This window comes from Mastacembelus armatus, chromosome 18 (genome assembly GCF_900324485.2).
Source record: "Mastacembelus armatus chromosome 18, fMasArm1.2, whole genome shotgun sequence".
NCBI classification, from domain to species: domain Eukaryota; kingdom Metazoa; phylum Chordata; class Actinopteri; order Synbranchiformes; family Mastacembelidae; genus Mastacembelus; species Mastacembelus armatus.
The window spans coordinates 12,119,756-12,132,778 of NC_046650.1; the positions used below are offsets into that span (position 1 = coordinate 12,119,756).

Consider the following 13,023-nt stretch of genomic DNA (forward strand, 5'->3'; position numbering starts at 1 on the left):
CTCCTGGAGAGAAGCCTTGAGTTGCCTCAAACAGGTGGTAACTTCAGTATGTATTAACTCTCCACATATTCTTTTGCCACGCTTTTACTTGACACTGGCTGTAGTTGTACGAATTTCCTATAAGCACATCATTGCTGTGCACTAGCATATACTTATACCTATGTAAAATAGAGCACAATATATCTGTGTACCCTCCAGCATGTTCGCATATATTTACTTTCTGCATTACACATTCATGAACATCTCCATCTCTGTCTGCTTCGAAAAGCCTGTGATTACTAGCTCCTTTCTTCCAACAGGAAGCTGTCATCCTGTAGAGAGGAAGTCCCGGTGGTGTTGGAAGTACCTGTTCTGTTTTGCAGAGCCTGACTTTGCTCCCCGCCAGAGACACCAGCACTCTGCCTTTGTAACTGCGCAGCTCCAGCAAGCCGCGCTTGTTTGTGGAGGAGGGATGGGAGAGGTTTTCTGAGCGCTTCTGGGAGCCGCTGGAGGGGGGGCGCATGGCCGTCTGAAGAGTTTCCATCCACTCCTGGCGCTCCCCTGCGGACACGTGCATGAGTGAGTGTCAGAAACGGAGAAAAAGCAGAGGTAGACGGTGCATGTGGAAACAAGTGTGTGAAGGAGTGAAAGCAAGACAGGAAAAAAAAAAAAAAAAAAAATCAAGAAAAAGTCAGAAAGAGATGCAGACAAAAAGAGACCAGGGCATTTTAAAAATCTTTGAATCTTAGTGTTAATTCATCATTTATCCATCCCTTCAGTGAGTTACACTGGGAGTTAAACCTCCACTGCTACTGATACAGAAAATTTCAACCTAAAAGTAACTAAAAACACAGGATGAGCTGTGATTGGTGAAAATTAACTTCCTGCAAACTATATCCTGCAAAGCTGAAAAGTGTATAATACAGCACTAGAGATATGGAAAGCTGCTTCTCTGAGATATGCAACCCTCAAGCAAGATGTGGCAGGGGTAATTTGAGTCAAAGACAGCACCTCATTAAAATACATAATTAAAAAGTATAGCTCCTAATGAGACGCAGACTCAGTTCTGTGAAGCCATTAATTTGTTTCAACCTGGAAATCAACAGAGCAAAGTCACACACACACACACACACATATATATATATATACAGATACACATATGGAAATTGGTAGATACCGATATGAATGTACTGTAGTTATAGATCTACATATGAATATAGACATATAGTCACACCTTGATTTAATGTGATAATCATTGTTAAAAATGTAAGATCATCCTACAGTAGGTCGCTGCTAACATGCTAAGCTATGACTGGACCAACACTCCCGAAACTGGCATCTTAGTGTCCGGTGTCTTCAAAAACTATCTGTCCTTGAGTAGGACACTGAATCTCTAACTTCTTGTAAATCACCCTGGATTGCTGGGCAGCTAAATGGATCAAGTGTAACGCCATGCATCATGTTCCAACTAGGGTTTACATTCAAAAGATGCAAGCTCAAAAGGCATTTCAGATATCTTCCTGTACAACTTTTCAAACAAACATAAAAGAAGACATGTGAAGACTGTAAAGTCTATTCCCCTGCCGCCCAAGACATTGTGCTATCAAAGCCAGCAAAGTGGAAACACGAGAAATACCAAAGGGTTGTAAACACACAAGCACACACACATCACAGGTCCACAGAGGCACCCGCTGTGGTAATTGTTCAATACAATACAAGAAGGAAAAAATACAAAGAGAAACAGGAAATAAAAATTGTAAACTGACATGAAATCTAATTAGAGAAGATGATCCTGTAAATTTAAGAAAAGGCAACACAACAGTGTTTTTTTTTTCTAAAAAAGAAAGTAAAAGACAGTTTTGAAAAGTAAATATACTTCAATTCAAAACCCGGTGCGGCTATCAACTCATCATTCAAAAAGGAAAAAACTATGCTCTGACACAATGACGGACTACTCTGAAATACACAACGTGACAAAGTGATGCTCAGAAACATTTGTGTGCCCAGACAGCAGCGTCACACCCTCTTTTTCACCAAATATATTTTTGGATACCCATGAATTGTGCAAGCAGCAGGGAGGAGGCTCCTATGAATGTTCTCTACACAGAGAACTCCTCTGTGCTTCTACATGGTTTCAAAATATTTCATTAACATTTTGAAGCATTTTACTTGGTATAATCATTTCACTTTTCACGTTTCCTTTTTCTATCAAGTACAAAAAGAAGAGAAAACACAAATCATGTCCCCAAAATCAACTGAATTATTAACAGCATAGGCTAAAGAAGCACGAGGAAGTATTTGTACGAGTTTAACAAATGATCCTGTTGTATGCCAATTCAAGAATAGAGAAGTTTTTTGTTTTTGTGATACCTTATTAATCTCCTCAATGGAAAATAATTGTCTTTTCACTTTTTTCATGAAGCACAGAGAGCACAGGGCTGCTAGTGTCTTGCTCAAAGCAGCTACAGCAAAGTGCACCATGTACTGGACTAGTGAAGAAGAGATTTATTGGACATCTCACTGTCTGACTGCATAAGATAAATCTACATACATTTTGGCTTATAGGCTATACCGGTGAATATAAGTCATGTTTTGCAGACTTCCTTCACTCACAGGTGATCACCTGTGTCTAAACTAGATTGCCTAAATAACTGGGAGTAAATATGTCATCCTTCAGCTGCTTCAAAGTCAGCATCAATCATAACCACCACTACAGCACGATCCTGAGGAAAGAAGATATTTGACTACTCTACAGTATTTTCTCACATTTTTTAGAGCACAGTTTTATGTTAATCTGTTGCTTGTTATGGTGCTTCTGCAGTCGGTGTTATCTCCATTTGTGCTGACCACGTTTCAGATCTGATATGATTATCCTCAGATGTATTTTTTAAAATCCTTATTTAAAATGTTCAAATATCAATTCATATTAAAGTGATAATTCATAATTATAATTGTGCATAATTGTTCTACATATTATTTTAAGAACTGTGACAGCAGCCTGCTGTCTATCAATCATTTTGCAGCCACTATCAACTTGGCCCTAATCATTCTGTGACCTCCTGACCTTCCAGCAGGCTTTATCGATGACTTCCTCATTTGACCCTGCATGCAAATATATCCAACATCATCTCCAGTGAACGGGAAAGTTTCTTCTCTACAGACTTCCCAGTTCCAAACATACTATCCACAGGAGTTCACAAATACTGTATCTGCTGACTGGTCCGGCCACCCCCCTAGATTCTTATGAATTCACAAAAAGCCGGTATCAATAATGAATGATGTACTGAATTATTGACCGCTCTTTACATCACTAGGCTTTACTGTTCTGTTTCCACCCTGCTTTCTGAGTTCCATTACCTGTCCCGCACCCACTTATTTGCCTGTTCATTTATTCAGGGCCTCCGTCCTTCTCTCCCTCCGCTCTCCTCTTTGCCCAAGCTGTCAGTCTGAGCAGAGCGCAGGAGGGAGGGCTGGAGTGAGGGCTGGAGTGAGGAACGAGGTGGGAGGATTGAGAGAAACTTGAGAAAAACAGAGAGACAGTGGCATGCCCATATGCCTGCACGTTAGCATGCGTGCATGTCTCATGTGCCTAAATGTGTCGTGCATATGTTTCAGTATATGTTTTTTGGTTGTTTGTGCACACAGAAATGAACCTCGAACATACTTGCCAAAGTTATTTTTACTCTGTGCAAACATGACCACACCTCGCCATGCATATAAAAAGAATATACAGCTACTCACAGCCAAAGAAGCCAAGCAGCCACATTTAGTTTCATTGCTTGTTAGGGATCTACAGTACGTATAGTCATGTATTTTAAAGACTATTCCCCTTTACATGGAGAGAGGCAGATTACTGAAAGTGGATGAGAGAGCCAGGTCCACTCAGCGCTTGAAGATCTTAGTGGCTGCCCACGCAGTCTCCATTACCAGGGGGTAAAAAAAAAAAAAAAAAAAAGAAAAATACAAAAAGCAGGAGAGTTGTTGTCATTTTCCATTATTTTCTCTAGTTTCAATCCTCTAACCTCAACATAAAAACACATTAGCAGAAAGCAGAACATTAAAAAAGAAAATAATGTATTTTCTGAACAGAGGTTCCTCACACCAGTATTGTAAAATATAATATATGTAAATAACTTGGTCAGAATTTTTAATATGGTCATTTGTGTGAATATGTTTTTTTTTTTACATGCTGCCAAACCTGGCTGTTTGCTCGATAATAAATGAACTCTCTTAACTCTTAATACTGAAGAGCTGGCTAATTAGGCCAGATCCATTTTCGATTTAAAGCTGCATTAATCGATATTTCCCCTTTAATGACACAGATAAATGACCACATGTACGTGTATGAATCCACAGAGAGTCACCACCGAAGTGTATTTCCCCTCAGCTCAGGAGCATTTTAGAATCTTTCAGTTCACTGTTTTGGTTCTCCAGTCCACAGCTTTACTCTTTTGGTTCAGCCTCAACACTTTAGCTTCCAGGCAGCTGTAGGGGGAGTTTCTGTGAAGTTCCAGAGCATTCAGTCCAACAGTCTAGCAATATCCTCAGTATTATGTGTCTGTTTGGTTACACTTTTATTTCACTATGTTTAGGCCAGGAAGTTTACCATGTGTGTGCCAGACACTCAATCTGGACAGTGCCCGATGGAGGAGAGCTCCACACAATCTGGCAGCGTGGAGGATTTTTTGGCTCTTGACTCAGATGGAAGACTTTTATAGAGTTTTAGTATGACCGCCCAGGAGACACATCCTGGCCAATTTGAAGGATTCCTGGGGGTCAGGCAGTATCTATGGATAGGTGGAAATACAGTAATACTGTACATTGCTGGACAAATCATTCCAATGTGTTAGCGCAATTCCTGCACAACTGTGGAATCTAAACGCTACCTGCCCAGCACCAAACAGCAGGCAAACTAGGTTAGCAACTAGCTAGTAACAGCATTTAGCCATTAAACACCCAGATATTTCTCTGAGGAGTTATGGGAGACCACACCAGAGCAAAAAGCCAGAACAACTTGAAAAAGTGATTATTGGCCAATATTGTGCTTGTACCACATCACGTTGATGCCAAGTGGCCAATAAAACCAGTTAATGCAGAGTTAAAAGACTAAAACCCACCACTGAGAAGTAAAATATCAAATAATAAGACATGAAATATGTACTACAGTTTCTACACCATTACTCTTACTCTGTCATCCAGAGTTTATGTTGTTCTTCTTTACTTATTCTCCACTTGTCTCTCAAACTCTCATTCCTGCCACCTCAAACAAACTCAACATGTGTTAAAAACAGACTTGTGGAGAAGCAATTGCCAAAGCATCAGAATACAAATTATTACGACACTTTTTAAGCAACATCTTCTCTCTTGTAGTGTGTTTGTCTGCATCTCTTCCCCACCTGTCCAACACTCTGCCTTCTTGTCCTGACCATTTTACGTCACTCTCCGCCGTGTCTCTTCCTGCCATACTCTCCTTCCCTCTCGCTTTCTTCTCCCCCACTCCTGCCACTACTCTCCTCATCCCTCCCTCTGTCTTTCTGTCTTCTTTTCTCCCTCCTCTCTGCCTTCCTTCCTCCTTCCATCTCTCCTCTTTCAAGCTGACAGTACCTGAGGGAAGAGGCCACCTGCGGACCAAGTGGAGAATCAACCGACAGCTGTGTGCGCACTCTCTCCGGTGGCCTTCAATTATTCACTCACTTCTCCCTCCTCCTCTTCCCTCTCTCCATCTTCACGCTGCCCTTTTCATCTCTCCCTACCGTCTGCCTTTACCTCTCTGTTGCTTTTTCACACTGAGATTGTGTGCCTACCACTCTTTCTCCATCCATTCCTTTTATTCCTTCATTTAATTCTTGCCTTCCTTTGTTGATCCTACCCCCTCTTCTTCTACCCTTCCTGGGTGCCTGTAACACCCTTCCACACTCCTCTGACCATCACTCCATCATTCCCTCCGCCCTCATGCCTACTGCATCAGCCCAGCAGCTCCACAACTTCACTTCACTAACCTACTCCTTTTCTTTCTCTCACCTCATGTCTCTTTCTCATGTGTTTCCCCCAAAGATTGATGACTCTCCTCCACAAGGCGAGTGGGCCTGTTTAAAGATGTATGAGGTGATGAGGCCAAGTTTTCACCTCCTCCCCTCATTCCCTTCCCACCTTCGTCCTCTGACGGCAGCCACCTCTATGAGAGGCTTTCCTGCTGATCCCAGCCGACCAGAGGCCACCTCCGAGTCAGAAAGCCCCCTCTCCTCGCGGCGCTTGTCAGGACGGCTGAGGGTGACATATGACGATCAGCCAGGAGGCAGCGTGATAAATGACATGGCAGAGGACCCGCGGTTCATAAATGGACAAAAAAAAGCTGGCAGTCATCAATATGATGATGCCGTATGATGAATCAACAGTGAGAGGAGGGAGTCTCGCTGATCCTCACTGCTCAGTGTGGTGAAAATAAATGAAAAAAGTTTGAAGGGCAAGTTGTTTTTGCTATATTGGTTTTTTTAATGAAATGAAGGTGATGCAAAATTGTATGAGAAGAACATTCAATGGATAATACATAAATGAATATTATTTATTCATCACATAATATCCAGTAGGTCCTGAGCGGTAACATAACAGATCATTATGTGTATGAAGAAAGATGTGGTTAAAATCAGTATGTATGTGACTATTTCTGTCCACTGCTATTTAAAATGACTGTCTGATGAAAAAAGGTTGATAAAACACTCAATACTCACTTGTAAAACAAATGTACTGAAAATAAAAGTAAGTAAAAAATAACCTTAATGGGCCTGTGAATTCAAATTTCCTTTGCGAACATTTTTGCCACGGTGCCTTTTCATTTAGGACTTACAGTCAAATAAAAATACAGCACGGGCACTGTTTTCATATCACTCTGCACAGTAACAAAATAAATGTTAGCTGTTTTCTATAAAAGATCAAAAGATAAAAACTTTGTATGTGTGAATCTAGTCTCTCCCAGTAAAATTAATAACACAACTCACCACACAAAACTGACACTAATGGACACTAATTAACTATCAAACCAAAACCGCGGAGATTGTTCTGTGCTGAAGGACTGTAGGGCTTTCACCACATGTTTTATCACTGCTCTGTAACATTCATTAACCCTGTACTGACCTCTCGTGCTGCGAGGGAAAATGGCTTTTCCTCCTAGCTCTGGGGCAGTGCTGCAGCTTTGGAAGCCGTGCAAGCTAAAGTAAAAACAACACTGTGAAAATAACACTGGAAAATAATGTTTTGTTTTTAGATTTGCTTCCTGAAAAACTGTGGTGATGATGACACACCCCTTTTTACAGAAATATATTAGTTTCTGATTGATATGCTGCTGCTGAGCTGAACTTGTTGATTTTCGTTTGTTTTCATCCGTTAATTATTCATGGCAGGTTCACTTAAAGGTCACCTCTCTTTTGCAGGAACGCTGTGATCACATTCACACTGGAAGCTGCCCGATACAAGAAGAGTTTGACCTGTTGAACAGCCCCACTGGAGCAGCTGGGGTTAAGGGCCTTGCTCAAAGGCATTACAGTAGTGTCGATGAAGAAGGGGTAAACACACATAAAACTGATATCAACACAATAAAAGGAGAATCTGTGCATGTGCAAACAATTCAATAAAGTAAATTAATACATTTTAAATATAAGAAACATTGCAAACATAAAAGATTGGAGTAAAACAGAAGAAAGCCTAAAAAAGAATTTATTATTTCATTCTTTCTAACAAATAAATAACATGGCATACATTGCTGGGAACGTCAAATCACTGGATGTTTCTTTAAACCAATAAATGACCATGAAAGACTTTATGAATGACCACAAAGGGAATAATCCAACAAAGTAAAACCTGGGTGCTTTTCATAGCATTAACACTTGAGCTTCTTCACACGACCAGCCAGTGCATTTCACTGTCAAGAGCCGTGTTGAAGAATAATTCAACCATGTTCTGTTCAGACGTCTGCAACTGGGGTTCATCTCATATTTTTCTGCTCACAACCTCGCTTCAATAACCATTTGACAGCTGGCTCACAGAATAATTATCTTAACTCAGGCCTTTAGCCAGTTCAATCTGAGCACTGAGCACTAAACCACCAGACGATAAGCGAAGACAACTCTTATTCTGTTTTGTCTGACAGACGGATGAAGAGAGGAGGGAGGAATGAGACTATTAAAGGACAGTTCCAGAGAGATTTGAGATTTTGTTCATTTATTCTAACCTTTAAAACTGAGTTTATACCAGAGGTTTAGGGAGCGACATTAAATCATTACTGCGACCAAGAACTCCCCCGAGCTCCAAGTACACAGCCAATCACATAGCAGAATGGTCAGATAGCATTTGCTAAAAAAATATGTAAAAAAAATTATTTGAAAAAATAACATTTTATGCCTATTATTGCATATCCAAAAGTGTGTTAAGTCTACCACTATCAATCTTATGTCTCAATGTTAAGTGCAGTGTTTGGGGAAGGACATTTTTAGCTTAACCTGGCATAAAGACAGCTACTGCTGCCTTGTTGAAAAATAAAAAGAAATGCACCTAACAACAACTGGTAAACAACTTGAAAAGAGTCAAAAAGAGGGAAAGAGGTGAAGCAGAAGATTAGCACATAGGCCATTTAGAGAGAGTGAGGCAAGAATGAGAGTGATGAACGAGAGAAACAGAGGAGGAGGAGGAGGGAGAGGGAAACGACACAGACAGGAGGAAAAAGGAGAATGAAAGAGAAAAACAAGGCTAGAGCGGGAATCAGACGGTCAGACTGACAGAAACAGGCTGGCACGCAGAAATCTCCAAAATGTCTCCAAAATGCAGGACAAATAAATTGAAGGATGCGCTTCACGTACCGTCTCTTTCGGTCCGAAATATGAAGGTCCGAAGGGAGGTGACCACCTCAAACTTGTTGTCACCCAGTCCTCGCACTTGTCTGATAGCACTGGCCAGGATCATACCTTTGGAGTACATATCCTAAAGAGACAAACACAGACAGATTCACACACAATATTATTATTGTTGCTTATCTGCCTCTGTAGACCCACCATTACTGTTTTTCAGCACATTGTTTGCATCAATACTGGCTAAAATCACATTCAACTTGACACCGCTGACAGACGTTCTCATCAAACTAGAGCCATAACCCATCAATAAGATTTATTTGTAGGAATGGCTTCCCTCTTCCCTTTCAAGCAGTAACTTTGCAAAATGGCACAGAGCTCCTGGACAAGAATCATTTGAATCAAGAAGCTGCTGCAGGGACATAAACAGGAAGCACAGAGTGCATCTGTTCATATGGGCTGCATACTGCAGTATTTACCAACCAGCACTTGCTTCCAGTGGTGTGATCACAGACATTATCATAAAAACTCAAATTACAGACTCAGAACATGCATAATTTCAAATGGTTGTGCAGAAATGGTCCTAAAAATAAACTTATATTGAAATAAGGAAGCCCAAACACAAGAATAACACACAGAGTGCTGTCATTTGGGTGTGAAGCCACATCATAAAACAAATCTACAAGCTCTAAACAAACTTCTCAAATATTTAAAAAGAGGCATTCAAGCTGTACTGGGGATTTGTGCAAAGCACAGGAAGTGCTTGTTGGGTAAAGTGGGATTTGGTTGTGTGTGCATTGTTTCATTACCCCCATGTTTTTCCCCAGCAGCTCTAGAGGAGGCATCCAAATAAGGAGGATGTTGCACTGGAGGCTTCGTGACCCCCTTTACTATCTCCCTTGACAATGGCAATTAAAGTACTGGGTCATTGTCAATGTGAAAAAGAGACAGAAGGGGCAGAAAAAAGGAATCAAACCCTAAAATGATCATTTCTAAAGAAGCCAGGACAAAATAGTGCCACCATCAAATCAGTATTCAAACTATGATGAAGCAAGTATAAGAAAAATGCCCTTAAAATAGTTGGAAAAAGCCAAGAACATTTTAGATTGTAATGTTCTTGCGGCAGCATGAACTGGGGGGACAGTACATTACGCTTCTATAGCAGCATTAAAATCACTGGGTTATAAAAAAGGGAGAGAAAGGGGTCATTGCAGACATTGCATTATTCATGTTGATAATATCATTATCATTGCAAAGTGTAAAAAAAAAAAAAAAAAAAAAAAACAGGCATGTGTCTCTTTTCTCTCTGTCGCTCTTTGACTGGCTCGACCTGAATTTTGATTCTTTTCAGTCCTGTGCACATTATAATGGCTGATGGTGATTGTCATGAACAGTACTGTAGGCTCGCTGTACTGCAGTGCTGCCATCATATGCTGCAAAGACACAGGGTGTGACGGAAGTAAAGCAAGGATGAATGGAGGAAGAAAAAGGAAGTGAACTTCTGACTTTCCTCTTGCAATTCTTTATTAAGCCAGTGACCTTGGCATCCACAAAAATCCTATTTCTAGAGACCATACAGCCAAAAATATAGCAGCCTGCACAGTGAGTTAGGAAGAGAGGGGGTGGAGGGGAGAGATGAATGAATGGAGAGAGCGTGACATGAAAAAAAGAGAAATTAGGTTTGTGTGAAAGGCCAAGGAGAGGACTGAGAGAAAGAAAAATGAAAAAGTGTGAAGGGAGACAATGGAAAAAAAGATACAAACAGTGAAAATCAAGAAGAGAAAGAGATGCAGGCGAGGAAGGGAAAAATAAGGAGTCTTGAGGGAAAGAGAGACATCATGTAGAAATGAAGATGCCTAAGAGGGTCAGGGAGGGGTCTTTCTCATATTAAAAGCAAGATGTTAACAATGGCAAGAAGTGGCTCAATCTAATTACTGACGGGTAGCATTTCTCTCCCAGGGAGTTTCACACCAATATCCCCTCTCTCTCTAAATTTAGTCAGAAGTTACAAGAAGGTGAAGAAAGGAGACACCAAGTATGTGTGCATGTGGACAAATTAGCTTGGTGAATGCGTGCTGATAATTACACCCCAGTATGGGTTAACGGTAATTAATTGCTGTAATTCTAGTTTTAGGGTCATGAAGGAGAGAGTTGTTTAATTGCAAGTTGTGCATCTGTAAATACTCTGACAGCAGAGTCAGCAGAGAGATGATGCAAAGAAAAAAAGAGGTCAGCCTTAAAGACGGTAGATGCAGACAACACCATGCACCGCAACCACACACACACACACACACACACACACACAAACACACACACACATAATATTTATAGACTAATCTCTAGGGGATGGACTGCCAAGGAAGCAATGAGGCCTAACTATCTCTCGTTCTCCAATAACAGACACACCTGACTCACCTCCCCCTGCCAAAGATCTCCACACTCATTTCCCATCACTCTGACCTCCTTCCCTTCACTTCCACTCAACTCCCTCTCTCCCATGTCCTCTCATTCTCGCCGTTCCCATATCACAAACTCTCATTTCACCCTCCCAATATTCGTCAACCCTTGTCATTTTACCAGGCCGTTCCCCCTTTTGTGGAATTGCCTACCCTGCGTGGATTTCTTTTTAAAAACAACCTGGGAAACTTCAGGAAACAATTAAAGCAGAGCAATTGCACTTAAGCCTACAATAATGGAGGCACCATGTGGAGAAAGCAGAGAGAAGGATAAAGAGGGTGGAGAGAGTTTTACTACCATCATGGAGTTAAGATACTGGCATCTCCAAAGCATCGGCTTTTAAATGGAGACATGAGGACACCAACTGGCTGTAGCAGAAAACTACACAGTCTGAGCAAATGCAGCCTTGATCAGTACTTCACTGATGGGATGCTTCCAGGATTTTGAAGATGTTGCTTTTAAGGGCAGGCCCAAGTCAAGTCTCAAGTCTTGTCAAAATCTAAGTGTCATGGGCTTAAGGGCAAGTCGAATTAGTTGCATTTCCCTGGTCTAATAAATGAATATCAAAGCCATATGGCATGGCCTGCCTATCACAGGATCATTTTGTTTTTGTTGTTCTAGGATTTAACAAGGTCAGTAATTGAGGCTTGCACCACAATACTGAAATATTTTCACTTTATAAAGATCTATATGTTAGCGGGGTTGCTTAGTTACACATCCATCAGAACAAGAGCAACAACAGTTATTTAAAGTCATGCTTACGTCCACATGACAAAGCTTCCTTTGAGCTCTGTTTTTCTCGCACACTCACTCGTGAGGAAAATACAATGTCTGGCTTTTTAGGTGCTGAAGGTTCCACTGTGTTCACCAGTTAATCGCTAACTATGTCAGTTTGCCATCTGGTGTTGGACAGGCAGCGTGAGAGCTGTGAGAGTGCATCAGCACTGCAAAGTTGCGTGTCAGACAACAAACACAAAGAGCTGATGGAAGCTATAAAAAAAAAAAAAAAACTCAGTAGATCTGAGGAGAATTGCAGAGCCAGCTAACATTTCTCTGAGAGATCATAACTACAAGCACCCACTTTCATTTATAATACTAATAATTATTAGTGTAGCTTTAAGAGGGGCGGGTCTATTATGTGTATGAACATGAGCATCCACAAATGTATCAAACCATGACAAAATATATGATAAATTCTTATACGACACATTTTGACTGAAAATATTACATAGTGTGGGCACAGTGCTGGTGAAAGAAAGCACAAATAGAAGAAAATTAAAAACAATATGTGGGCTCTTACAGTCAGACCCCAGTCATCCCAGGAAGACACAGGAGGGACTGAGCAGAGGAGCTTTCAGGCTTGGCGAGAGAGAGCTTTACAGCATCACACACAGACAATCAGGCAAACTGACACACTCAAAGACTGATCCCAGATCCTAAAACTTCATCTCCCCTTTGGCCTCCAATCTAGTCTCGTCTCCCCCTCCCCCATCCTATCATCCCTTCATCCCTCGCAGCCATCCTCCTCTCTTCCTCCCGTCACTACCCTGAAGCCAGGCTTTCAACTGTTTTTGCAAACACACACAGAAAGACACACACGACACCACATCAGGACCCTGAAGACTACATCTCAGGCCCAGAGCGTTCTCCCAAGTCAATCCCGGTGTTGACGAAATCCGGCGAAAGGGGTGATTGATGAGACGGATCGGATACAACGCTGCAGAGAGGGAGAAGTGAGACTGAGGATCTC

The 13,023-nt window shown here is 41.3% G+C and overlaps 1 protein-coding gene across 2 annotated transcripts in view; it reads right to left on the minus strand.

Annotated features, from left to right (window-relative positions):
- The window catches only part of arap2 (ArfGAP with RhoGAP domain, ankyrin repeat and PH domain 2), a 94,969-nt gene that overhangs the window by 69,292 nt on the left and 12,654 nt on the right, over window positions 1-13,023 (minus strand). For both annotated transcript variants that reach the window (XM_026327284.1, XM_026327276.1), the window contains 2 exons: window positions 8,829-8,949; window positions 347-540 (listed from right to left, as the gene is read on the minus strand). In XM_026327284.1, coding sequence (XP_026183069.1) covers window positions 347-540; window positions 8,829-8,949 — 315 coding nt within the window. The remainder of the gene's footprint in view (window positions 1-346; window positions 541-8,828; window positions 8,950-13,023) is intronic.